General features: G+C 41.9%; 1 protein-coding gene across 1 annotated transcript; it reads left to right on the top strand.

Annotated features, from left to right (window-relative positions):
- Window positions 1–489: 489 nt before the first annotated feature.
- Window positions 490–25,807, top strand: LOC310680051 (adhesion G protein-coupled receptor E3-like). The gene is made up of 20 exons (XM_083446175.1): window positions 490–541; window positions 1,088–1,147; window positions 2,778–2,848; window positions 7,648–7,724; window positions 9,074–9,133; window positions 9,853–9,909; window positions 11,072–11,224; window positions 12,006–12,085; window positions 13,222–13,329; window positions 14,150–14,327; window positions 16,562–16,681; window positions 17,245–17,441; window positions 17,797–17,967; window positions 18,589–18,783; window positions 18,927–19,162; window positions 19,769–19,835; window positions 20,582–20,673; window positions 20,998–21,166; window positions 23,712–23,810; window positions 25,229–25,807. Exons 4-20 carry the CDS (start codon window positions 7,694–7,696, stop codon window positions 25,289–25,291), a joined length of 2,076 nt encoding a protein of 691 aa, XP_083302301.1. The 5' UTR covers window positions 490–541; window positions 1,088–1,147; window positions 2,778–2,848; window positions 7,648–7,693; the 3' UTR covers window positions 25,292–25,807.
- Window positions 25,808–26,391: the final 584 nt, after the last annotated feature.

The following is a 26,391-nucleotide window of genomic DNA, read 5'->3' as shown; positions in this document are numbered from 1 at the left end:
AAGAGAAATCTTTGCCTTGATGGAGTGTTCACTTTGGCACTGTGTTGAACACCAGGCTCTCCCAATAGCTCAGTCGGTAAAGCATGGTACTCTTGATTTTGGGGTCTTAGATTTGAGCCCCATGTTGGGCAAAAGTTTCCTGTATTGCAGGGGCTAGATAATCCTCATGCTCCCTTTCAACTGTACAATTCTATGATTCTATGATTAAGGAGGAGGAGGCGGCGGCAGGGAGTTACAGCCCCTTCCAGGAAAAAAACACACCTGGGAATATTTGAAGGATATTTATTTCAGTAAAAATGCAAAGGACCCTTTGGCATTTTAAAGATGAATGCATTCAATTTTGTGAGGAAGACTTTTCTGCTTTAGACATCTTTTTGCTTAATTTCCAAGCATCTGCCGTCTCAGCAACGTTCTGTTAAAAGAATCAATACAGGGCTTTCTATCCCAGCAAACAGGTGATTTTTAACACAAATTTATTTTGGTGTTTGGATCGTTTTTCACAGGATTATCTCCGGATTTCTCATCCTCGAAAATGTAAAAGGTCGAAATTACTTCATCTGCTGCGGGATGGGGAGGGAAGGTCAGTGATAACTTAAGTTACTGCGGCTGTGGTGCAGTGTATCTATGCCAGCTCATTTTCTTTGCAGTGAAAGCCTGCTTTTCATCATGTTGTCCCTTTTCTAAAGTTATCCATAACCACAGCAGCTTTTAAATTATTGAAAAATAAGGTTTTACAAAGCCCAGTCTGGGATGCTAGTTCTCCTGCGCTGCATAGAGCTCACTTGAACTTACGGGGGCCGGCTAGGGCAATTCCAGCTATGTCAATGTGTTTGTATACTCCATATTTTTATGGAACATTCAAAACATTTTTGCTATTGTTGGCAGCAAAAGAGGGACTATGCTGGTGATTTTCAGGCTTCTCCCAGTGGCATTAGTGGCAATCCTCCAGCTGGCGGCTAACCCCCCATCTTAAAGTGTTAAAGTGCCTTGTTCAGCAGCTTCCTGTTTTCACCATTTTCAATTTTGTATAATACACATATGCAAGTAAGTAAAATAGTGATAAAAATGCTTCTTCTTTTTTTAATAGGAGCACTTGGTCCACAGCAACAGCTCCCTGCTGCATATTGAATTCTTTTGGAATCAAAAGGTACACTTTGGACCATATCTGCACCATTAGCAAATCATATGCTAAATAAACTGAATAGTGCACATAGCACCATGGAGTGGTGCCTGACACTAAACAGACACCAACACAGCAATTGCACCTGTTATAAATCAGCATATAAAGTCCATGCAACCATATACAAGTGACCTCATGGCACAGTGTAGATTGCTGTAGATTAGTAGAGCATTGGCTTGAATTTGATTGCCACAGAAACAGCTGCAGAAATCCATTGACTAAGCAGCATTTAAAATGTAAATATTAAATCATAACAAAAACCAGGACAGGATCGCCAGATTAGGGTTCTCAGTCTCAAGGATAGCTGTCATCAAGTTGCCAGATACTGAGATGAAGTAAGTACAGTGGTACCTCGGGTTACATACGCTTCAGGTTACATACGCTTCAGGTTACAGACTCCGCTAACCCAGAAATAGTACCTTGGGTTAAGAACTTTGCTTCAGGATGGGAACAGAAATCGTGCGGCAGTGCAGCAGTAGTGGGAGGCCCCATTAGCTAAAGTGGTGCTTCAGGTTAAGAACAGTTTCAGGTTAATAACAGACCTCCAGAACAAATTAAGTACTTAACCCGAGGTACCACTGTACTACTTTTCCTGTCAAATGGAGGAGACTTTTCCTGGCCTCTTGCCATATTGACAGGCACTCCATGTGACATTATTTGGACACATGCCTGCTGACTTGCTAGTAGCGATGAGTGCAGCCATGGTCCACCGTTGTCATTGGCTCATGCTGAGTAAAGCAGGACGGTCCGATTCATCTGCCACTGTGACTCAACTGACAGGACCACCATAGAATCGTGGAGTTGGAAGGGACCCCGATAGTCATCTTGTCAAACCCCCTACAATGCAGGAGTCTCATCTAAAGCATCCATGACAGATGACCACCCAATCAGTGAAGGAGAGTCCACCACCCTGTGAGGCCTTGTGTGGATCCCAGATCCCCTCAATTGCTGCTCATTGCTTGGTCATCTACGGCCCTCTATCCTATCACTATGACTTAATCAAAAGCTGACATTTATTCAGAGGGAACCAAGGCAGTATAAAACAGAGATGGTCTGAAAATATTGCATAGAGCTGATCATTGTTCCCTTTTCAGATGAAAGTCATTGCACTAGTTAGTACTGCTTCTGCATGTGTGGTGTAACTATTTGCTGGTTGTCCACACCTTCCTAAGTACTTGTCAATAAGACCTCTTCTGGATGAATTTGGATGAAAGAGGGACCATTTCTGCCCTTGAAACACACTTTTTATTTTCCTAGGTTTCTTTACTGGGCATGAGGAAGACACGGACTTCAATGGCAGTGGCATAGTCTGTGAAGAAGAATACTAGGAAAAAGATTTACTGGTATATGTGTATAACACTGTGACGCCAGATGGCGGTGTGGAGTCCCGTCTTTCATCGATGTGATTTCCCTTCATGAAGTTTACAACACGTTTGACTGAAACGCTTCTTTAATGCATCTTGATCCATCCTATGTTAAAGCTACTGTGCTCTGCTTATATATCACAAACTGCTGCAAACATTATATACCCCGTGCTCTGCTTATATATCACAAACTGCTGCAAACATTAAATAATGGATTTTTTTTTATTTTCCAGAAAAATGAAGAAAGCACTGCTTCAGGAAAACAACAGAAGGTGGAAGAGCCATAATCCAGTACTGTGTTTTTGTATCTATCTCCCATGTCCAAATTACAACAGAATGAAACTGGACAGACTACAGGAATGTTTCAGATCCAGACAAATATTCCTTGTTTGGTTGCCTTATCCTTTTTTTGAAAAAAGATTATTTTGCATTTTTGTAGACGTAACATAGAAGAAGACACCCCCTTTCCATCACAAGAGTACCTCCAGAAAGTCAAGATGCTCCCATCTTTTCGATGTACCAGGATTCCAGAACCATGCAGATGCTGAACGCCAAGACCTTTCCTATTGATATTAGCATTTTCTCTCTGTAACTTAAAAAACCAATATCTTTTTTAGATCTCTAACATTCCTCTTGCACTTTCTATTTTTCGATGGGACAGTGTGTGCTCTTAACAAAGCAATGGATTGAAGAAACACAGCAGAGAGAACACATCACTATTATTGGAGCTGCTCAGTAGTGCCTTGGCAGCACCACACTATTGGCAATAACTCTCTCTCTCTCTCTCTCTCTCTCTCTCTCTCTCTCTCACACACACACACACACACACGTAGTGATCCTTGAGTGTGTGCTTGGGCTGTTGAATTGTGTGATAAATGAAGACTGTGAATGGCTATATTGGACTGCATCGGGGCTTTGCATGGATGGACTTTAGAGGTCAATCCCCTTGATCTAATGAGCGATTCATCTAACTCTTTTCCAATGCCAATTCGGTGTTATCCCGGACCAGTACACCCGTGGGTAATCTGCTTGGAAACTGGCCCTTTTCAGTCCAGGATTCCAATGTGCTTTGATTCCAATGAATGTGAATGGATTATTAGGAGCACCAACTAATTATATATTCCACTTTCCAAATCATACTGGTCCGCCTTCTGAGATGAATATAAGGATAACTAAGAGAAACTAATGGGAGAACAAGGAGACACAGTCCTATCCCCTCTAGCCAGTTTATGGCAACATGTGATTACCAATGAGGGCAGGCATGGGGAACCTGTAGCCTTCCAGATGTTGCTGGACTACAAATCCCATAATCCCTGAGCATTTAAAGCCCTAAATGGCCTCGGTCCAGTATACTTGAAGGAGCGTCTCCACCCCCATTGTTCTGCCTGGACACTGAGGTCCAGCGCCGAGGGCCTTCTGGCGGTTCCCTTGCTGCGAGAAGCCAAGTTACAGGAAACTAGGCAGAGGGCCTTTTCAGTAGTGGCACCCGCCCTGTGGAACGCCCTCCCACCAGATGTCAAAGAGAACAACTACCAGACTTTCATAAGACACCTGAAGGCAGCCCTATTTAGGGAAGCTTTTAATGTTTAACGGACTATTGTATTTTAATATTTTGTTGGAAGCCGCCCAGAGTGGCTGGGGAAACCCAGCCAGGTGGGCGGGGTATAAATAATAAATTATTATAATATTATTGTCCATAGTCCAACAGCATATGGAGGGCAACAAGTTCCTCCTTCCTGCATTAGGAGTACCTGTATCTCACACTGTATTGCACAGTAGTTGCTATGCATTATTAATACAGCATGAAAAAGAAAATAAATCACAAGAAATGAATTTAACATCTTTTGGTGTTTTTCTCCCCTGCCTTGCCCTTCCTGCTGACCTCAGAAATGGCACCCCAACTTCACTCACAATAACTGTAAGCTTTTGCACATGGATTACTACTAAAAGCTTAGCCTTGGGGAAGTTTATTAAGTTGGAATTAACAGTTTTCAGGTCATATTTGCCAATGCCATGACCTGCAGGTTCTTTAAAGCAAATACTAATTTTAAAAGGACAACATTGGAGCTGCTATTTTTAGCTCAAATACATGGTTATGAATTTAAAATGCAATTTGAGTTACCGTATTTTTCGCTCCATAAGATGCACCTTTTTACTCCTAAAAAGTAAGGGGAAATGTCTGTGCGTCTTTTGGCACAAATGTGTGGTCCCTTGAGCCAAATTGCCCTTGCCCTGCACTCCTGGGCTGCTCTTTGGGGGTTGGGGGAGGAGCCACGCTGCTCTGCCGGCAGCCTCCACTTTCCCCTGAAGCCCCAGCAAGGTTTGCAAGCAGCAGGAAGGCTGTGTGCTCCTGGGCTGCTCTTTGGGGGTGGGGTGGGGGAGCAGCAAATTGCCGCCTCTCAGTGCCTCCTAATTCAACTGCATAGGCTTCATTGCCTAACTGGATTCTGAGCTCCATTTGAAGTTTAAAAATATTAAGTTTGGGGATTTCTTCAAGCAGCAGTTTTGCGGAAATAGTCATAAATACATGCAAAGCATCTCCACAAACCAGTAATAGTGAGCTCAGCTAAAACTGAGCAGGCTTCTGGCTCAGGAACAGTTTAAACTGCACAACTATAACCGGACATCCTGTGTGTTTGTGTGTGGACCATGTTCCTAGCAGCTAATCTTTATTGCAGAAAAGAGACACTGATATTCCACTCCAAATCTATAATCCATTATACAAATTCTTACAAGTACAGTCCACCTACACCAAACCAAAAACATTGTGTTCTCTTGGTATTGAGTGGAAGCTATTTATCTGCCCTCTTTTCCTCCTCTGTTCTTTGCTCAGTCACTCCATTTTGAATCTTCCTTTCAAAACAACCATGCCTGTTTTGAGAAAACTTCACAGATTTAGGAACTGGAGCGCAATCATTTGATTTCTTTCTTGTTCATCCATACTTCTCATTTGCATCCCTGACTATTACCATTCTTGATTAATAACAGTAAAATGCTCAAGTTTTAGTTCATGCGACGGTTGCCAATACTGACTTCCCAGTGATAATGAGACATTGTAATGGAATGTCTGTCCTTTTCCCATTCTCTTCATTATATATTGTGGCTCACTTTAAAGCAGCAAAGCGGACAGGAGCCACCCGCTTTGCTGTTTTAAATAGTTTAGTACAACATTTGAGTCAGATTTTTTTTTCTTGTTTTCCAGCTCTAAAAACTAGGCGCGTCTTATGGTCAGGTGCGTCTTATGGAGCGAAAAATACAATTCCAATTTCGATAGAATTGAAGCTCAAAAACATACACTCCTGGTTTAAATTAAATTTATAACCAACCAACCAAACAACAACGATGAAATTCTTAGTGCACGACAACTTAAGAATGCCACACAGCTCTCAAAACAATATACTGAGACTTTAGTTATCTATTTAGCCAAGTTGTGCTCAGTGTCACAGTGTTGCCCAAATGCCACTATGATGCTGTGCCAAGCTAGCCCAAGACACTTTGCTGCCTGAGGTGAAAGACAAGAACACACCCTATTCTCCATTTAATGCACATAATTCAATATGATGGGCACTTTTATTTCAACACTGGTGATGGGGCAATGCCCTCCACCATATTTGAGGGCAGCAGACTAGTTTAGGGGCCACAGGGCAGGCAGTGTGGCATCCAGAGCTACGCCCCTTAAACCCTCACTGCCACAATAATTGCTAGTAACCCTTCTGGTTTCTTAGGGAGGGGAAAACCCATCAGTAACTAAAATGGTCACAGTGCAGTGTGCATACAGAAATTGTTCCTCATTTCACACTCCAGTTAGATAAAGAAGGAAGTTGTTCTTAATTGTAGAAATGGGGCTCGGGAACTCGCTCCCAAGTTAACTCGCTGCAGTTAATAGGGTCTTGGACAGGAGAATTCAAACCCCCAATCTGCCATTTTGGAGCGGGGAGGTTGCATCCTCGTTGGCACTAGCCAATAAACCCCCCAAAACATGGTGCTTGAGGCAGGGAAGGGGTCAGGGATAGGGGAGAAACTTGAATTAGTTTGCATTTGTAGCCAAATCTATCAACTCTACACTTTCTGAAACAATATGCAAACTGAAGCACAGCTATCCTTCAGAATTCTGTTATCAGAATTTTGCAACGCAGTTCTGCAACCTATCAGTGTTTACAAAAATAGCAATAGGAATGCGGTGGTCTACACCACTGAGCCTCTTGGTTAGCAGTTTGAATCCCCCCGATGGGGTGAGTTCCCGTTGCTCTGTTCCAGTTTCTGCCAGCCTAGCAGTTTGAAAGTTTGTGAGTAGATAAATAGGTATCGTTGCGGCGGGGGGGGAGGGCATTCTCTCCCTATGTTGTGGAACTCTCCATAGAAGTGTGCCTGGTGCCTTCATTATATAGCCTTTGGCAAATGCTGAAGATGTGCCTCTTTACTCTGACATATTTTTCGGACCCACTTTATTTCTGTGAATCTAAGTTGTTTTAAACTATTTTTAAGATTGTGTTTTAATTGTTGTAACCTGCCCTGGGACCTTAGAGTAAAGGGTAGGTTATTATTACTACAATGGTACCTCAGGTTACATACGCTTCAGGTTACAGACTCCGCTAACCCAGAAATAGGGCTTCAGGGTGAGAACAGAAATTGTGCTTCGGCGGCATGGCGGCAGCAGGAGGCCCCATTAGCTAAAGTGGTGCTTCAGGTTAAGAACAGTTTCAGGTTAAGAACGGACCTCCGGAATAAATTAAGTTCTTAACCCGAGGTACCACTGTACTATTATTGTTAATAATAAATGAATGAATAATGATATAGAGTCAGGAGTGAGGTGGTGAAGTTGTTGATGATACCAAATGGTTCAGTGTGTTTTTTGTGAAAAGCTCCAAAAGATTCTCTCCAGATGGGATGAACAGTCAGTAAAATGGCAAATGCAGCTCAGTGTAAGCAAGTATAAAATCATGTGCCCTGGGGCAAAATTTTCAAAATTTTGCATATACTCTCAACTGACCAGGAAAGAGATCTTGGGGTCAAAGTGGGGACTGAACCTGAATACTACTTATGGGAACTGTTCTAAACTTGTGGTTTCAGCATTTCTTAGTTCCTTTTTGCTTTAACTTGTAGTCACAAGCATAAACAAACCATTCATTACCTCAGTGCCAACAAGACCATGAGGACCACACTCAGCTGCTTTCTTCTGGGTGAGTAGGAAATTGATAGGCTAAGACATTCAACATAAGGAAGGAGAAATAGCTCAGAGGCAGAGCAAATGCATTGCATGTAGAAAGTTGTTGATTCAGGCTGCATATGCCCCATATATTTAAAGGCATATTTAAAACACATTCGCCCCCAAATGGTTCTGGGCATGGTAGTTTATGCTACAATTCTCAGCACCATCAAGAAGCAAAAGTTCTCAGGATTCTTTTCTTCCTCCCTGTCTCTCTTTTTGCAAGGGGATATGCTGTAAGTGTGTTATAAATGCATGGTAGTATGTATGTACTAGCGGGTGATGTGAAATACCCCTGTTTTCATTGGAGAAATGTCGGAGGTTGTGCTGTTAGGACTGGCTTGTGCAGGAACTTTCAAGTTTCATTGTGATGCTGCAGAATGAACTGCTGTCAAGACCATTTAGCCAAAGCCTCCATCACACCCCATTTCCAACTCAAGTGGCAGACCCTGATATTCTGGGTGGTATTCAACTAAATAAAAGCACTACTAGAAGGGTGAGCAGGGGACACCAGTGGCGCTGCGGGTTAAACCACAGAGCCTAGGACTTGCCGATCAGAATGTCGGCGGTTCGAATCCCCACAACGGGGTGAGCTTCCGTTGCTCTGTCCCTGCTCCTGTCAACCTAGCAGTTCGAAAGCACGTCAAAGTGCAAGTAGATAAATAGGTACCGCTCCGGTGGGAAGGTAAATGGTGTTTCTGTGCGCTGCGCTGGTTCGCCAGAAGTGGCTTAGTCATGCTGGCCACATGACCCGGGAGCTGTACACCGGCTCCCTTGGCCAATAAAGCGAGATGAGCACTGGACCTAATGGTCAGGGGTCCCTTTACCTTTACCTTTACCTTACAAGGGTGAGCACTAATGCAATTGGACTTCCCCCCTCCTACCCCTGTATACACTGCACACTGTCCCCCAACTCTGCTTTGGAGGGTTGGCGAAACCTACAGAAAAGACTTAGGTGGAATGGGAGGGGAGGGGGGAACATTCTGCTGCATTGGAAGAAACCCTTGCTTTGACAGAACATTGTCCTTGGTGCTATGCTGAATACAACCCTTTGTAATTATGATTAAGATGGAAGCAGGGAGAGGAAAGGGACAGACACAAACCCGGAACAACCAAAAAACATTAGAGGAAATCCGTTTCTGCAATATGTGAAGAAGTCTCCGGCATTTTAAAGATGAATGTACAGAATTTTATAAGGAAGAACTCTCTGCTTTAGACATTTGCTGCCTCAGCTATGTTTCTTCTTTTAAATAAAACTCAGTATGGGGCTTTCTATCCTGGCAAACAGCTGTTTTTAACACCATTTTTAAAATATTGTCCTAGGATTTGTTATTTGTCAAGGGATTTGTCTTGGATTTGCCGTTGCGCACAACGATGAAAGAGGTAAAAAATTATTTTCTCCTGGATAATATTTGGAAAAATGTGGGAGCAATTATTGATTCAATTTTTACCATTGTTTACTATTATTTTAATGTCGTTGAAGAGGGCAATGTTCTTGGCCCCTACTGCTTCCAGGTATCCATCTATTTAAGAAATGTGTTTAATCAAATGATCTATCAGCACAAGTGATGGTCTTGCAAAAGAGTACAAATTTTGGGAAAAGGTGATGAAAGAAATTTCTGAATAATAGACCTCAATCTGTGGTTTTAAAATATTTTTTATGGGTCAAATATAGTCTTAATATATAAATTTTTTTTTTTAATTAGTAGCTGCTTGTTTGACCATAACATAGGAACTAAAAGTAATGTCAAACTGCACATGCATTGTCCTCTGTACCAGACTTTGGAATGAAAATAAAAGGGTGGAGAATTTCTGATGCATGGGTTTCACTTCAGAAGATGGCTAGCTAATTTGCAATTGCAAGATCCTGACAGAAAGTGAGATGGGGAGAATTAATATAGGCAGCAGTCAGCTCCTTAGCTGAAGGCCAGGGACAAAGGTTAATCCCCCTTTCTTTCCTTTATCTGCTGAATAGTCCATAGCGTTTATATGATGTGCACATCCTATCCTCAAATGCACTAGAAAATACTGCCATGTAAACATATCTTGTTCGTGGGACTCTGCTTCTTTATAAAATGTTAACATTTTCTGCTTCTTTGTAGGATCAGGTGGTCCACGGCAATGGCGATTAGATGAAATTTTGAAGTCTTATGATATAGGTATGTTTTGGACCATGTCTGCATCGATAGCACCTGTAAATCCCATGCTGGAGCAATTGAAAGAAAGGGTCACAATGCACATTGCTCCATGGAGCCTGACACGGAACAACACAGCATTTGCACTTGTTATGAATCAGGGTGTAAATGTTATACAAAGCATGTACAAACAACCCCACCACACAGTAGAATTTGCCAAAAACATGTAGACCATTGGCATGCATTTGATTGTCACAGTATGTACGCATTAAACCATGACAGAATCAAAGTTAATACAACAGCCTAAAGGATAGTGACCTGGGTGTCAGTGCGAGCCTTGCCTCACCTTGGATCAGACTGATTTAACTGACCAATTGTGTCGCAAATAACTCGGTTCTGCCCACTCCCCCAACATAAAGCTTGTCCATCTAATATTAAGCCTGCCCCCCCCCCCAAAAAAATCCTGGCTATGCCCTTGGCTGCCACCATGTTATGCTTGCTGGTAAAATGATATAAAGCCCTGACCCTCTCAGAGACAATCAAGCCAGTATAAAATGGAGAGGGTTTGAAAATATTGCATAGCTAGCTGGTGGCAGTTCTTTCTAAAAGTATTTTGCATGAAAATCAGTGAGCTCATACTGTTTATATACTTGTCATTGTGCTAGTTAGTATTGCTAAGTAATGCTGCTTATATACTTGTGGATTAAATATTTGCTCCTTGTCCACTTCTTCCTCGGGTGGCGCTGTGGTCTAAACCACAGAGCCCAGGGCTTGCCGATCAGAAGGTCGGTGGTTCGAATCCTCATGACAGGGTGAGCTCCCGTTGCTCTGTCCCTGCTCCTGCCAACCTAGCAGTTCGAAAGCACGTCAAAGTGCAAGCAGATTGAAATGTACCACTCCAGCAGGAAGGTAAACAGTGTTTCCGTGCGCTGCTCTGGTTTCACCAGATGCGGCTTAGTCATGCTGGCCACGTGACCCGGGAAAACTGTCTGCGGACAAATGTCGGCTCCCTCAGTCAGTAAAGCGAGATGAGCGCCGCAACCCCAGAGTCGTCTGCGACTGGCCTTAATGGTCGGGGGTCACCTTTACTCACATCTTCCTAAGACCAACCAGTTCTTCTCTGCCCTCAGTGCAGGAGGGCACAGCTTGCCTGTGGAATACCATTTTTATCTTTTCCTCTGTTTAGTTTATGTGGATGATGAAGGCAGTACTACCAGTGACAATGACACATCCGTAGACTGTGGTCCTAATTCTGTTTCATATAATAACTCCAGCTGTGTCTGTGAAGAAGGATACAGGGAAATGTCAACTTTGGGAACCAATCACACCAGTTGTGAGAGTAAGTGTGTTAATTCTCAGATCCTTTAAATGGCATCTACTTGAGCTGCACAGTGATGAAATTTGATTTTCAGTCATTGCTAATGTCATAACCAATGGCAATACGCCATTATTTTTCTGTCAATGTTAAACTGTTTCTCAGAGGATTTTAATTGCCCTTGTTTCAATTGGCTTCTTTATTGTATGTTTTAATAAATGACGTTTCATTCCTCTCTTATTGAATTGCTATTGTGTATTATAATCACGAATGAATGTCCTAATTGATTCTATAGTTGTAAACTGCTTACAAGCCATTCTGGAATGCAAGAAGTATATAAGTTAATAAATAACACTGGGGGTTTAGCCATCCCAAAGGGTAGAAAGTATTTCTTTATTATCAATAAAATCCTAATTCTGTAGGTGGAAAGATGGTGCAGCTGTCAGGATCAGAAGCCGAAGCTCTTTAGGCACAGATATCAGCAGAGGATTGCTGGAAAACCTGGTGGGTTGAGGGTGGGGGCTACAATATATTCTTCACACATAGCAGTCTTCTCTTACACATATAAGCTTAAATTATTATTATACAAAAGCAATCCATGCTAAAAGTGTTTAGTATTTAGAAGCCTAAACTCTTTTAGACCCCAGTTCAATACATTCAGAAATAACTAGAAGATATAATTTTTGATCAGAAAAAATGGTGGCACAATCTGTCATCTCCAAACACATAACAAGCACACAAATCGTACAAGTTGACATGGAGCCCATGCATTGCATGTTAGTTGTACATTATGTTTTCTTTACAGAAATTCCCTACCACTGCCAACCAGATATGGTAAGACAAAATGGTGGTCTAGGGGTGTGTTTCAATGCAACAAAACCAGAGGTATGTGCGTTGTGATATGTGTGAAATTAACACAGTTCTGTAACTCTGATATGCTTAACCTTACTGGGTTGGTTGGTATGCTAACACTGTCAATGTTTCTTCTTTGAAATGCAAATGGTGATTCTCCCCACTAGAACAGTAGTGCTAAATGCAAATTAGATGTTTTCATTGTTAGCTAACTCACTCTCATTCTCCAAATCTGTTGAAAATTGAGGGAACTGGAGGGAAGGAGGAAATTGGACAAGGAAAATGCTTGATTCATGTTCTACACACATGGAACACATAATGAAAATCCTGTGGTACGCATGTGTGGGACGCAACCTGCTTATGATTTCTATATGCGGAGCTAATTACTCTATATATCCTCGATATTCATATATATATATATATATATATATATATATATATATATATATAATATTTTGTATTGCTCATTGTTTTAAAGTTTACTGGTTATAAAATGATTTTGTTGTATTCTATCTTTGAGACTTTTATGTTCGTCACTAATAAATGTAATAAAAATTATTATTATTATTATGTTCCAGACCTCACTCTGATGTTAAAGACAGGGTGTGTTAAGAAAGGGGTTGGGGGAGGGTTGTGAAAGAACCACTGTTTTTGTGAAGAGCTGCTGGAAGGAAAGGGAGGAAACTGAAATAGGTCTTATCTGCCCAACATCTCTGTGAAGTAAGTTTGGCTGCGAGATAATGGGCAGATCCACCCCATACATTTACAACGTATTCAATAGACAATAATCAACACAACTTCCTTCACAAAACCCTGGGAACTGTAGTTTGTTCAGAATTCTGCAAATTGTAGCCCTGGGAAGGGGGAACTACAGTTCCTAGAATTCTTTGGGGGAAGTAATTTGCCTTAAATGCACAACTGATCTGCCCAGCAACATGGCCAAAGCTCTCCTAGTGAGCGTCATACCTAAGAGGGGATTTGAATCTGGGTGTCTCTAATCCTAGTGCAACCATTATAACCACTATTTGGCCCAGCAAAATATTTTCTGCTCATGCCTGGGGCAATATCAGACCATTTGAACCCAGCCTATACTACTTTTTTGGGGGGTATTTCATTGTATTTCCTTATCAGCTGATCTCTGCCAACACACATTTCTTCTCTTCCCTTAGAATTACTTCAGTCATAACATCAGTTTCTACTGCTCAGTGGTGGGGCCAGCCTTCAATGTTTTTTTATCCTTCTGTGAAAATGGCAGTGTGATACCAACTTCCTTGCAGGTAAGGCTTCCCAAGAACTGAGGCAACATTTGGCCACAGCATCTCCTTCCTGAGAAGTTCTGTGCCTTCCTGTTTGCAAGACTGTGTGGTTTCCTACTGTGGTCAGTGAAAGATGGGTGGATCTATGACAGTTTACACAGACAAGGCTTTCAATGTTCAAAACTGTTTAATTTCAAACAAATAAAAATATTGAGATCATGTGGCCCTTCAGATGTTATTGGACTAGAACTCCTATCATCCTTACCCATTATCCATGGGAGAAGAATACAGAAAAAAAGATAATATTTTTTGGTCTTGAAGTGGTCTATGTAGTTGATATTAAATTGTAAATTTTGTTGTTGTTTCACAATTAAAGAACAGACAGACAGGTAGATATTTTCTTTTGCTCTAGGATAATGTACACCCATTGAGCCGTACAAAATCTACTGTGCTATGTACATATTCTGAGAATTCATTCATTTATTTATTGAATTTTTATACTGCCCTATACCTGGAGGTTTCAGGGCGGTTCACAAAAAAGATCACAATATATGAAAATAAAAACAATAATCCAATAACACTCCCCTCCCCAAAGAGTCACATTTTAAATTTCAGCCAAAGGCCTGGTTAAAAAGGAATGTTTTTGCCTGGTGCCTAAAAGTGTATAATTAAGGCACCAGGCGAACTTTCCTGGGGAGAGCATTCCACAAACGAGGAGCCACTGCAGAGAAGGCCTGTTCTCATGTAGCTACCCTCCTGCCTCTCTTGAAGAACTGATTGTAAGAAGGCAAGCAAGGTTTTGAATTGTCATGTGGTTTCTTGGCTTCTTGTAATGCTGCAGGACACAGTGGGCTCCGTTGACAAACTTCTTGTCAGCAGTTCGCTACAGAGTATTGAAACAAATGAGGAGCGTGTATCAGCTGTGACATTGGTTTTGGACGGACTGGCCTCAGCCGCAGTTGCAAAAGCTATTGCATCTCCAGAGCACCAATCTCAGACTGTGGTTACTAACTCAATAGGTAAGGAGAATTGTCCATTGAGTTTTCTTGGCAGGGATACTGGAGTGGCTTGTCGTTCCCTGCTCCAGGTGGATCACGTTTAGTCAAAACTCTCCACTATGACCTGTCCATCTTGGGTGGCCCTGCACGGCATAGCTCATAGTTTCTCTGAGTTGTTCAAACCACTTCGCCATGACAAGGCAATGATCCAACTACCACACAATTGCGCTCATTTCACATGCTAGCAAGGTTATGCTTAAAATTCTACAAGGTAGGCTTAAGCAGTATGTGGACCGAGAACTCCCAGAATTGCAAGCTGGATTTCGAAGAGGCAGAGGAACCAGAGACCAAATTGCAAACATGTGTTGGATTATGGAGGAAGCTAGAGAGTTCCAGAAAAACATCTACTTCTGTTTCATTGACTATGCAAAAGCATTTGACTGTGTTGACCACAGGAAACTATGGCAAGTTCTTAAAGAAATGGGAGTGCCTGATCACCTCATCTGTCCACTGAGAAATCTCTATGTGGGACAAGAAGCTACAGTTAGAACTGGAAATGGAACAATTGATTGGTTCAAAATTGGGAAAGGAGTACGACAAGAGTCGGACGAAGAGTCGGACACCGCTGTATATTGTCTCCCTGCTTATTTAACACTGGACGAATCCCAAACTGGAATTAAGATTGCCAGAAGAAATATCAACAACCTCAGATATGCAGATGACATAGCCTTGGTGGCAGAAAGTGAGGAGGAATGAAAGAACCTTTTAATGAAGGTGAAAGAGGAGAGCGCAAAATATGGTCTGAAGCTCAACATAAAAAAAACTAAGCTCATGGCCACTGATCCCATCACCTCCTAGCAAATAGAAGGGGAGGAAATGGAGGCAATGAGAGATTTTACTTTATTGGGTTCCATGATCACTGCATATGGTGACAGCTGCCACAAAATTAAAAGATGCCTGCTTCTTGGGAGAAAAGCAATGACAAACCTAGACAGCATCTTAAAAAGCAGAGACATCACCTTGCCAACAAAGGTCCGTATTGTTAAAGCTATGGTTTTCCCAGTAGTGATGTATAGAAGTGAGAGCTGGACCATCAAGAAGGCTGATCGCCAAAGAATTGATGCTTTTGAATTATGGTGCTGGAGGAGACTCTTGAGAGTCCCATGGACTGCAAGAAGATCAAGCCTATCCATTCTGAAGGCAATCAGCCCTGAGTGCTCACTGGAAGGACAGATCCTAAAGCTGAGGCTCCAATACTTTGGCCACCTCATGAGAAGAGAAGACTCCCTGGAAAAGACTGTGATGCTGGGAAAGATGGAGGGCACAAGGAGAAGGGAACGACAGAGGATGAGATGGTTGGACAGTGTTCTCGAAGCTACCAACATGAGTTTGATCAAGCTGCGGGAGGCAGTGGAAGACAGGAGTGCCTGGCGTGTTCTGGTCCATGGGGTCATGAAGAGTCGGACACCACTGAATGACTAAACAACAACAGAGATTTAAGAGGGCTTTCAAAGCAGCAGCAGCAGGAGGAGGAATGTTTTGTTTGTCTTCATTTTATATTGCTGAAACCCAGTGGATAAAATTCTGCTTCTCCTTTCCTTCCTTCCTTCTGTTTTCTTGTATTTCTGTTGTGATGCTAACAGAAAGCCATGATTGGGGATTTTTTACCAACTATATTGGAAGGTTGAGAAGGAAGGTTTGGAGATTTTGAGAGATTTGTCACACATAGGGATGGAAGAGAATTCTGTTTGGTCTGCACTTTAAACAGAACATACATGATTTGCAATTAACAGACTTATACTTTGAGTGGAACACAGTTAAAAACTCCCCTGCATACAAAGGGGGTTGGGGGATGAGTACAAAATGTGTATATTAGGAGAAAATGGATGAAACTACACAAACATTTTTCTTCTTCTTCAAAAAAAGTGCAGTAAATGGGATGGAACAGACTTATTATTGAATGCATGTGAAACCGACTTTAATGGAAATAAGCTGATCCATACACCCCTAGTCATTTATAGTGATGGGTGAGCTCTCAATGGCTAGATTGGGAATGAGCTAGGCTTTTTGTGAACTTTCATGGTTAGTGTTTGGAAAAGTCAGTATTTCATGGTTTGTGTTTCATGACATGTGCGCTCCTGCCTTCATGTATGTTGTTGCGGTCCCTTCTGGGATTTGCTTTTTCATTGTCCCACAAACACATAGTCATCATGATGTGTATCTAAGAACCCATATCCCTTCTTTGCGCATTGTAGTGATCCAAACCCACATAATCAGTGAAGAGTTTATTTCAAAAAATGAAGTTCTGCATTTAGAGGCTCAAGAAGACCAAATGACCATTGATCCCAGAGCAGTGATTGACAGGATCACCCAAGGTATGCTTTCTGCTCATTCCTCAGATAACACTTGTTCAAGATAAAGAATAGCAACTTATCACAGTGCTTCTAAATCCCTTAGAAAAGTACCTTGAATATTCTCTTTCTTCAGACACACCAAACTTTTTACTATCTTTACCATGTACTTTTAACTAGTTTCATTGACTGTCAGCATCAATTTGACCTGTATTTCTCAGCAGTAAAAAAGTGCAACCTAATTGTACGTATTTGAGAAGGAGGTCCAGTCTTCAGGTACAAACAACTGGCCCTGGCTGGGAAATGAGAATCTGGGACTTGTGGCAGGACAACTAGAAAATATGCCTCCCTATCCCTTGTGGCTGGCATCAGGATGTGGTGTCCCTGTACAGGGCAAACAGTGCATTGTGCAGACAGCAGCATGAGAAATTTATATGTGTGGAATTGCCTAAGGGACAATCAGATTCTTACTCCTGCAACACTCTATTCTACCAAAGAAAAGTACATGTGTGCATACCGAGGCAATCTTTGGTATGTGACATGTATTTTCACTATTCTGCCTCCGATATTCCTTCTGTCTCTTGCAGGTCCTGTTGCTGTGGTCTTTATGTCATACAGTGGACTGGGATCACTGAGTGGGATTCTTCTGCATGATGAGACTCAGCAGAGCAGGGGAATTCTGGGAGAAATCTTCCACATGAACTCCAGGATGCTAAGCGCTTCCACCAGCCGCTGGATGAGGAATATTTCCAGCCCTGTCAACCTCACCTTTCGTCACCTTGAGGTGAGGAAATGAATTCTGTAGAGGAGATCAGGGAAGTGTTTTTTCTGTTCATATTGTGAATATCTATTAAGACGTGAGAGAGACCCCTCCCCCAGTGTCAAGGAAAATGTAGAGCTGGGGCAAGACTCTCAGCTGAACTCCCTGTATACATCCAAGCTTTGCTCCCTGACACTCAGATTCACAGGCAGGTATCCTAGTTTATCAGAAATATTGTCGTAGACATACCGTAGTTCCTTCTGTTTGTCATGTATTCTTTACCTGTTACTTTGCGGCTCCTATTCTTTGCATCAGAAAGACGCATTACTTTCAGTGGACTTTCTCCAGATCTTCCTCCAACCCTTCCCCTTTCTTACAGAATAAAGTTCCCCAGGAAAAAGTGGTTTGTGTCCACTGGGACTCTGCAAGCAGAAGTGGCGCCTGGTCCCCTGAGGGCTGCCAGCTCCTCCAGTCTAACAGCACTCATTCAGAATGCAGCTGCCAGTACCTGTCCAACTTTGCTGTGCTGATGGCCCCCACTCCCAAGCAGGTAAGTCAGACTTAGGCCTGACAATGTCTGAGTTCCCTGTTGGAGGAAAGAGTGAAAGACCAGACCCTAAGTCACCACTAATGCATTTGTTTTGGGTCTTGTTATAGTACTGTATTTCATGGATTAGATAGTGTGAGGCTACTCCAGAGTTAGTGGTGGAGAAACACGTTCATAGAATGCTTCTGCAAACTGCTCCAGGTTTCTCTGTCATCATTAATGGTTAAAAGGGCAATTCAGACACCTGATGTGCCACACTGGTGAGGGGGTGGAATCAGGCTGAGGTGCTGCACACCAACTTTTTATTGTATTTAAGGCATAACTATTAGGTTTAATAGATGATAGATAGATAGATAGATAGATAGATAGATAGATAGATAGATAGATAGATGATAGATAGATAGATAGATAGATAGATAGATAGATGATAGATAGATAGATATGGATAGACATTTCAGCAAGATGCTCAAGATCACTTTAATTTCCCTTATGGAATCACTGGAGCTTGTGGAAGCTGAGGATTTTGTTCCTTTATGGAATCGAAATCTGCTAGATGCAGTGTAAAAAAGCCATGTTTATCAAAAGTCAGTTTTTGGTTCTGAGAGCCACTGTCCTGTGTTACAGGGAGCTCTGATCCTCTCCATTATCAGCTACATTGGACTGATCATCTCGCTCATCTGCCTCTTCTTGTCCATTGTTACCTTTCTCTTTTGCCGCTCCGTCCAAAACAGCAGCACCTTCATCCACCTGCAGCTGAGTTTGTGCCTCTTCTTTGCAGACCTCATCTTCTTAATCGGAATTGACAAAACACACAACAAGGTATTTTGGCACATCCTTGAAGGATATGGCAGAGACTCGATAACTCTGCTCACTACCCCATCCAGTCATGCACTCTGATCCAAAGCAGTACAGGATTCTAGTACTGAGTACCGACAAAAGGGCACCTTTTATTTCCATTCCAGATCCTGTGCTCGGTCATAGCTGGGACTCTGCAGTACCTCTTCCTGGCCTGTTTTGTGTGGATGTTCTTAGAAGGTGTGAACCTCTTCATCATCGTCAAGAACCTGAAAGTGGCAAATTACGGCGGTACCAGCAAGTGCATGAAGATATCCATGTACCTCTGTGGCTATGGGCTCCCTGTCATGATAGTTGGCATTTCTGCAGCAATTTCACCCGGGTCCTATGGGACCCATTATCAGTAAGTGTCCGTTTTAGAATATAGGGAGGCAGGGAGATCTGCAAAGGTCATCCTTTGAAGTCCTTTGTTTAAAATAATTGGATTGCCCATGTAACTAGTGCACCTCAATCTTGAATGTATTTACTGATGGATTTTATTATCACTCTACAGACCCAGGTTTGTGGGCTAACAGACACAAAGACCAGCTAAGGTTTTCCAAGCCCTTTCCACACACCCCAACACAATAAGGAAGTGGTGACTGTGATCTTAGTTAGAACGTCACTGGGCAGATGTGGATCCCACCTTCCCTGCAATCGGTGGATCCTCCTCCATCTATATTCAAATGGACATACTGGGCATTAGACATAAAACAGAATCAATCTGCATTGGGTTTCTATTTTCAGAATGAAACTACATTTATGAAAAAGTGTTTTTGAGGGGTATATAGTGAGGAATAGTTCCAGACTGTGTGGACTAGTTAGGGGAAAACAAACAAACAAGCTGAGTGAACACTGAATGTAGACTATATCATGTTGTGTACATGTAGCTGTGTTTTCAGGTGTAACTGCTGTTTTGGTGTTTGTGGGTTTTCCAAAAGTTATGTTGATGGTATTTCTTTTTCCTTAGCTGCTGGCTTAACCATGAGAAAGGTTTTATCTGGAGCTTCCTGGGACCTGTCTGTGCCATAATCGTGGTCAGTAAAAATAGCTCTCATTCTCTAAAAATAACAGGAAAATGGGGCAAAAACACAAGAAAACACAGACTGCTTGTTGAACATCTCTCTGCTTTATAACTGCTAAAGGAAAGGAAATCTTTTATGGGCTGAGGTCCAGAATTCATAATTCTTGTTGTCAGCCAGATCTAGGCCAGGTCTTTGGCTTCATCTAATACTTGAAAGGAGTCCTGAGAGTTACTTCTATATTTGCCCTCATGCCTTCAGTTTAATTAGTTATCAATAATGTGAAATATCTCCTTTTTGCTACACTGATATGGGCTACAAATAATTTTGCAATGTCACTAGAAACTTTTTCAAACTGATAGTGAATCTGCATCACTCATCTAGAAGCTGGATATGAATAAAGTGAATTCCAGAGAGTTTGTTCATTGAAATGTCATCCTGATTGGTTTTCACAATATTTGCGGGAAGGTTATACCCAGTTTATTATTTCTGCTTAGTTCATGGAGCAGTTACATGAGTTACCAGTACATTGCCCCATCATTTTATTTCCTGCAAAAGGTCTGGTGTGTGTGTGTGTGTGTGTGTGTTTTACAAGCGGGTTTATTGCATGTAAGCACCAAATTTGTTTTCATTGCCCAACATAAATTTACTGCTTTGCAATTGAACCCCACTCACAAAATGCAACAGCCCTAAGAATTATGCTTCACATTTTCCCGTGGAGCACTTTTTATCCTTTCTCAAATTATTTTTCTTTTTCTCAGATCAACATTATGTTTTTCTGCCTTATTCTGACGATCTTGCGTATGAAACTTGCATCTCTCAATTCTGAGATAACTACCCTCAGAAATACGAGGTAAGATAAACCACATAGTAGTGCAAAATCCAGCTGCCCAGTTTTAAGTGGTGGTTTAAAAAACTGGACTTAGTGATTTGGCACCTGAGTTACTGGAACACTTCAGACATTATAGCAAATCTTAACTGCTTTCCATTGCTACCCACAACTTTTCCAAGTCTTATGAAGCTTTGGTTTCCTTCTATTAAACATGAGTGAAGAACATGTACTTTCAAGGACAGCCACTGAGAAAAAGAGGGTTGTCTGGGATTTGTTCAGATAATACTTCCCAGTACTGCCCTTACCCTTTCATGACATCCATGCTGTTGCCTTCCTCTTTTGTAGGTCACTGACATTTAAGGCAATGGCCCATGTATTCATCCTGGGTGTGACTTGGTGTCTAGGCCTCTTTCAGTTTGGCCCTCTGGCTGAGGTAATGGCATACCTGTTCACAATCACCAACAGTGTGCAGGGATTCTTCATCTTCCTGGTGCATTGCTTGCTGAACAAGAAGGTAATGTATGGAACAAGAGAGGGTAGCACTTAGAGCAAGCAATGTCAAATAAAATGTGGGGCAATAGGATACAAGTGTCATTTAAATTCTACTCAATATTGATCCAGAGCAGATTCCAACATATAGTTAGCGGAGTAAAAACTTAGACCAGAGGCAATGAATATTTCATTCAGCAGAGCTTTACCGCTATTGAAGGCAAATGAGCATAATGGTCTCAAATCCAATACATCCAGGATTGGCACTGTCCATAAGAAATCCAGTTGCAGCAGACTTAACTTAAACTTACAATACTTATAATAAGTCTTAAACTCAACACTAACCCACAGAACACCACACCAGACAGAAAAGAGATAGAAAGAGAAAGTAAGTGAAACCCAGGCTCCTTCTGGCCCTACTATTATAGTCGGCATGACCTGGACAGAAAGAGATAACAGAACCAGTTTAAACCAGCTGTACTCAGCTTCTCAAACATCATGAAGCTTCTTTCACACAGAGAAGCTTCAAGAATCCTCTTGAGCTAAGTAGAATAGGAAAGACACATCAGATCAATACTTTCTGTACTAAGAAATGTAAATTGACAACAAGATATAACTTAGTGCAAATTTTCAAGGCTGACTCCTGGTGGACCGTTGAACAAGGGACTATTTTGTTCCTTGCTCCCTGCAATATTCACTCCAAAGAAACAGAATGAGATTGGCAGCCAATACTGAGCAGATCAGCTCTGCAAGTGCACCTTGGGTTCAGAATCAGAAACTTCCTTCCTCCTCCTCCTCCTCTTATGACTCCCCAATGACCATTTATATTGCTACTACAGGTCTTCAGAACTAAACTCCTCACTTTTGACAGTGTTTGTCCCCTTCCTCCTCTTAACTGGTGCGAGTGGAATGACTTTATGAAGCCTAATTAAGAGTATATAAATCACATCGAACAATTTGCTTCCATTTGGCTGGCTGTTACATGCAATAGAGGTTATGCTCTAGTGCAGGGATGGGGAACCAACAGTCTGGGAGCTATTCTGGGTTTATTAGGTATCCAATTTGGCATGTGAGGAGGTCATTTCCCCCAAAATGCACCCACCTACCCATCAGGTGATGATGTCAGATGATGGTTGGGAGGGCAATGTTTAATCCTGCCTTGGCTGTGTGCCCTGTTCCCAGGAGGAACAAGGTGCACACAGCCAAGGCACCAGGGTTTAATCTCCGCTCATCGTCTGATGATAGGGATTAAATCTTGCTCAAAAGCACTGTTTGAAGCAGCTCATGCTTCTATGAAGTGAGTGGCTGGGCAACTGTGACAATATCCTCCCCCAGTGGTGCTGCTGCCTGCCTGCTTGCATGGGAAGCATACAAGCTACTTCAAAGAGTGCTTTTGAGAAACACTTTGAAGTAGCCTCCACAATCCTCTTTCAGCTCTAATGTCGGTGCAGAAGCTGCCTTAAAGTGCTTCTCAAAAGCTCTGTTTGAAGCATCCTCATCTCCATGCATTTGTTTAAAGGTTATTGCAGCGATGGTAGATGGTAAAACTTAATCTGTGCCATTCTGTTTTCTTTCTTTTTGTTCTGCACTCTCATCTTCATATAACCTAATTAAGAGTGTATAAATCACTTTTAATAATCTGTCCCATTTTGCTTGCTTGTTATATGCATGCAACATAGGCTATGCTTTAGTGACTGCAGAGTCTAGGAGGATTTGACTGAGGCTAGAACTTGAGTCAGCAGCTAGCATCTGCACTACTCTGTTCCCTCTTTTTTTTCACTCTCCACTGTGCAATCAGGCAATACTGGAGTTCTCATGAGTGAGGACTATGAGCACAACCCCGAGATTTATTTTAGAGAAGCAAGGAGAGGGAAGACAGGATGTAGTTAAGAGAGGGCCTGAGAGTTAAGATGAGAGACAATAGGTTGAGAGTGGGGAGAAGCAGGAGAAAACTGAACATTGTGAATGTATTGGAAATGACAGAAAGGATGTGTGATAGAAGGAAAAGCATACAGCCACTGAGACACATGAAAGGAGATGTGGTGTTGGCTAGAGAGGCTCATTCCAGAGATAGATCAGAAAAAGAACAATAGGCTCAACAGAGACGGTTCAGACCTGCAGCTGTGAATCACTGAGTGATGAGGCATCAAACAAAGTGTTAACAAGTGATGTACAAGTTTAGGTAAAACAGCCCTCTGTGGAGGATGGGTTCAAAGACAGGCCCCAAATAGGGAAGACTAAAGCTGGATATCAAAGGAGGCACTGAGAAAAAGAGGAAACGATGGTCACTAGTGTGAATACTGAAGTACTCAAGAAGGAAGGGCATACATCAAAATCTGAAAGGAAAAATCAAATAGGAGAGGGGCAGTGGGGAAGAAACAAGCATATACTTCAAAAGGAAAATTAGTTTGCGGAAAGTGTGACATGGGGCAACTAAATGGGGAGAGGAGAAAGGTTAGATAGTCACAAATGTCAGCATCATGTGAGAAGAAGAGGCAGCGATGCAAGGGAGTGTTTTTATGGGGAGACTAGAAATCTTTTCCTAGTAGCTTTGTATTTTGAATCCTCAGGTAAGAGAAACATACTGGCGTTTGATTTCTTGCAAGAAAGATATCGAGCCTCCTGCTTCTGACATGACGATGACTTCTCTCCCCATCACCAATCCCATGGTAAGAAAGGTGCATAATCCAGATATCTTAGCAATAATGATATGGTTACCCTTGCTTCCGCCATGTATTCATGGCATTCCATAGGATATCTGCACATTTAGGGGGCAGATATGCTTCTCCAGCACATGCCATCCTCCTAGTAGAAGCATAATCTCTCCACAGATTGTAGCTGGGAGAGGTTAGCTGGGCCATCATCTGGGTATCATATGCCTGGCTAGAAAGAGTAATGCTGTTGCAGGTTCTGAGATGTCTATGATTTCTGTACCTGTCAGTGTCCCCATGGTAAGACAGATGCATGATCCAGACATTTTCTCTAACCAGCAGTGATATGGTTAACCTTGCATCTCTCAGCCCCTAATATTCACAGAATTTCACATTCTTAGGACATCTGCCCTTTATAGGTGACGGATTTGCTTCTCCAGGACATTTGTTCCTCCTACTATGAAATACCATCTATTCACAGATAGCTGAGCTGTTGTGGGATTATTATATACCTGGCCAGAAGGAGCAATGCTGGTATAGGCTCTGCATGATGTTGTACCTTCATTTCTGGGAGTTTTTCTCCACCTTTCTGGTTCAGCAGTAAATTGCTGAGTCAAGTGAAACCTCAGTGCAACCTCAATGAACTCTAGAGAGCAATCAGAGCTCTGCCTGTAATAAAAAACATCACTTTGACCTGTCCTGTGCTGGACATTTGGAAACTTTCTTTTTCAACCATTCATTGCAAGAGAATGAAAGACTCCCAAAATATCATGGGGGTGGGGAAAGGAAATTTGTTGGAAGTTTTGAGAGGGGTTTCCTTTCTTTAACTCATCAGGTGGCCAAAGGTTTTCTTTTTTACAAGCTTTTTTTTTTAAATCCCATTCTGCTGAAATGGTGTAAAGCTCTTACTGCAGCTTCCCACTGGCCACACCCACTCGAAGGGAATTTCAGCCCAGCCTTAATTTCAGGCTCATATTTTAATAAACTATTTGGTTTATAACCCTAGTACTGATCACTGCCTTGCAGGGTTTAACAGAGAGGAACATGATGGTAGGAACATGTTGTTCATTGTGCAGCCTGGAGCTCGCACAGCAATTGCGCCCTAACTGGTCCCAATACCATCGCGTGATTGCAGTGCAGCCAACTTGGGATGCAACAGATTTTATAGATCCAGTATTTCATGGAATGTTTCGTAGGAAATGTGTTCAGATATTATGGACTGCAGTTTTTAAAAGGACTGCTTTTTGCTATTAGAGTTGCAGGTTGAGTGTTGTAGAAAATTCTCCCTGCTGTTAAATGCTGGTTTCTTAAAGGCTGAAGTGGCCGATAGGTTTCTGTGTTAAAGGAAGACAGACTCACATATTCTGAATTTTGCACTCTTTTGCTTATGTATCATAGCCTGTGACCTAAGGAACTTCTTTCCTTATCTTTTCCAGAGGAAAGAGGAAAGCACTGCTTCAGGCAATCAACAGACGGTGGGATGGGGGGCAGAGCCATAATCAAATACCATGTTTTGGTCTCTTCCTTCTGCATCCAAAATACAACTGAATGAAACTGGACGAACTACAGGAATTTTTCATATCCAAGCAATTATTCCTTGTTTGGTTGCCTTCCAGCTTTTTAATGTACCAGGATTAAAAAAACCATGGAAATCCTCATATTCAAGACATTTCCAATTACTATTATGATACACTCTAGATCTCAAACACTCCTGTTGCCCGTTGAAGTTTTAGGTAATAGAACATGATGAGCTTAACAAAGCAATGGACATTGATTGAACCAACAGAGGAGAAGACTCATGGCTGTCACTGGGACTGCTTCATAGTGCCTTGGCAACAGTACCCTAATGGCAATAACTACTTACTTTAGGTAGCACTGATCAAGTCTGTACCTATATATACTGATCAAGTCTGTACCACTTGAGATGAAATATGTATACATATATGCATACATACACAAATACAATGATTCTTGAGTGTGGAGAGAGATAAAAACACCAGGAAACACTGAAAACATTTGTTGTTATTTATTTTCTTTCCCTTTCCTGCCCCCCTTTTGTTGACATCGGAAATGGCGCCCTATCTTAACTCAGATTAACTATAGGATTTCACACCTGAATCGCAAAAAGCAAAACCTTAGCTTTGGGACAGTTTATTAATTTGAGATTCATATTTTCAGATTGTATACTCTATGCCATATTAGCACTCACACCTGCAGGTTCTTAAAAGACACCATCCAGATGCTTATTTTAAAACAACACAATTGGAATCACTACTATTAGCTCAAATATCTTGCTATGAAGTTAAAATGAAATTTGGGTAAGCTGATTACATGAACAGGCACAATTATTCTAGGTTGCCTTGGCAGCAAAACCTGTGTGTTTTCCCTGTCAAATGTACTATCGTATTCTCAAAGGTGCTTGCTGAAAGCCTTGGAAGACTTGAGACACTGCTGCTAGTATGAGCCTCTGAGTGACCCAAACTTCAGTCCAAATACCCCAAACCTATATCTGAGCCAAAGACTCCCAGAACCCTGGCTAGCCACTTGGGACAATCCATCCTCGAACCTCAAAACTCCTCTGGTTGGAATTCTGACTGCT

Source organism: Podarcis tiliguerta (genome assembly GCF_965153285.1).
Source record: "Podarcis tiliguerta genome assembly, chromosome: 6".
Classification (NCBI taxonomy): Eukaryota; Metazoa; Chordata; class Lepidosauria; order Squamata; family Lacertidae; genus Podarcis; species Podarcis tiliguerta.
The sequence above is the reverse complement of the archived record's forward strand: the minus strand, read 5'-3'. Positions and strand labels throughout refer to the sequence as shown.

What these genes read in the sequence shown, in the direction of transcription:
- LOC310680051 (XM_083446175.1), top strand. Translation starts at nt 7,694, where the DNA reads ATGAGGACCACACTCAGCTGCTTTCTTCTGG. An exon ending in ACTCAGCTGCTTTCTTCTGG is followed by an intron (nt 7,725 to 9,073) that starts GTGAGTAGGAAA and finishes ATATTGTCCTAG; the next exon opens with GATTTGTTATTTGTCAAGGG. An exon ending in TCAATGCAACAAAACCAGAG is followed by an intron (nt 12,086 to 13,221) that starts GTATGTGCGTTG and finishes CTCTTCCCTTAG; the next exon opens with AATTACTTCAGTCATAACAT.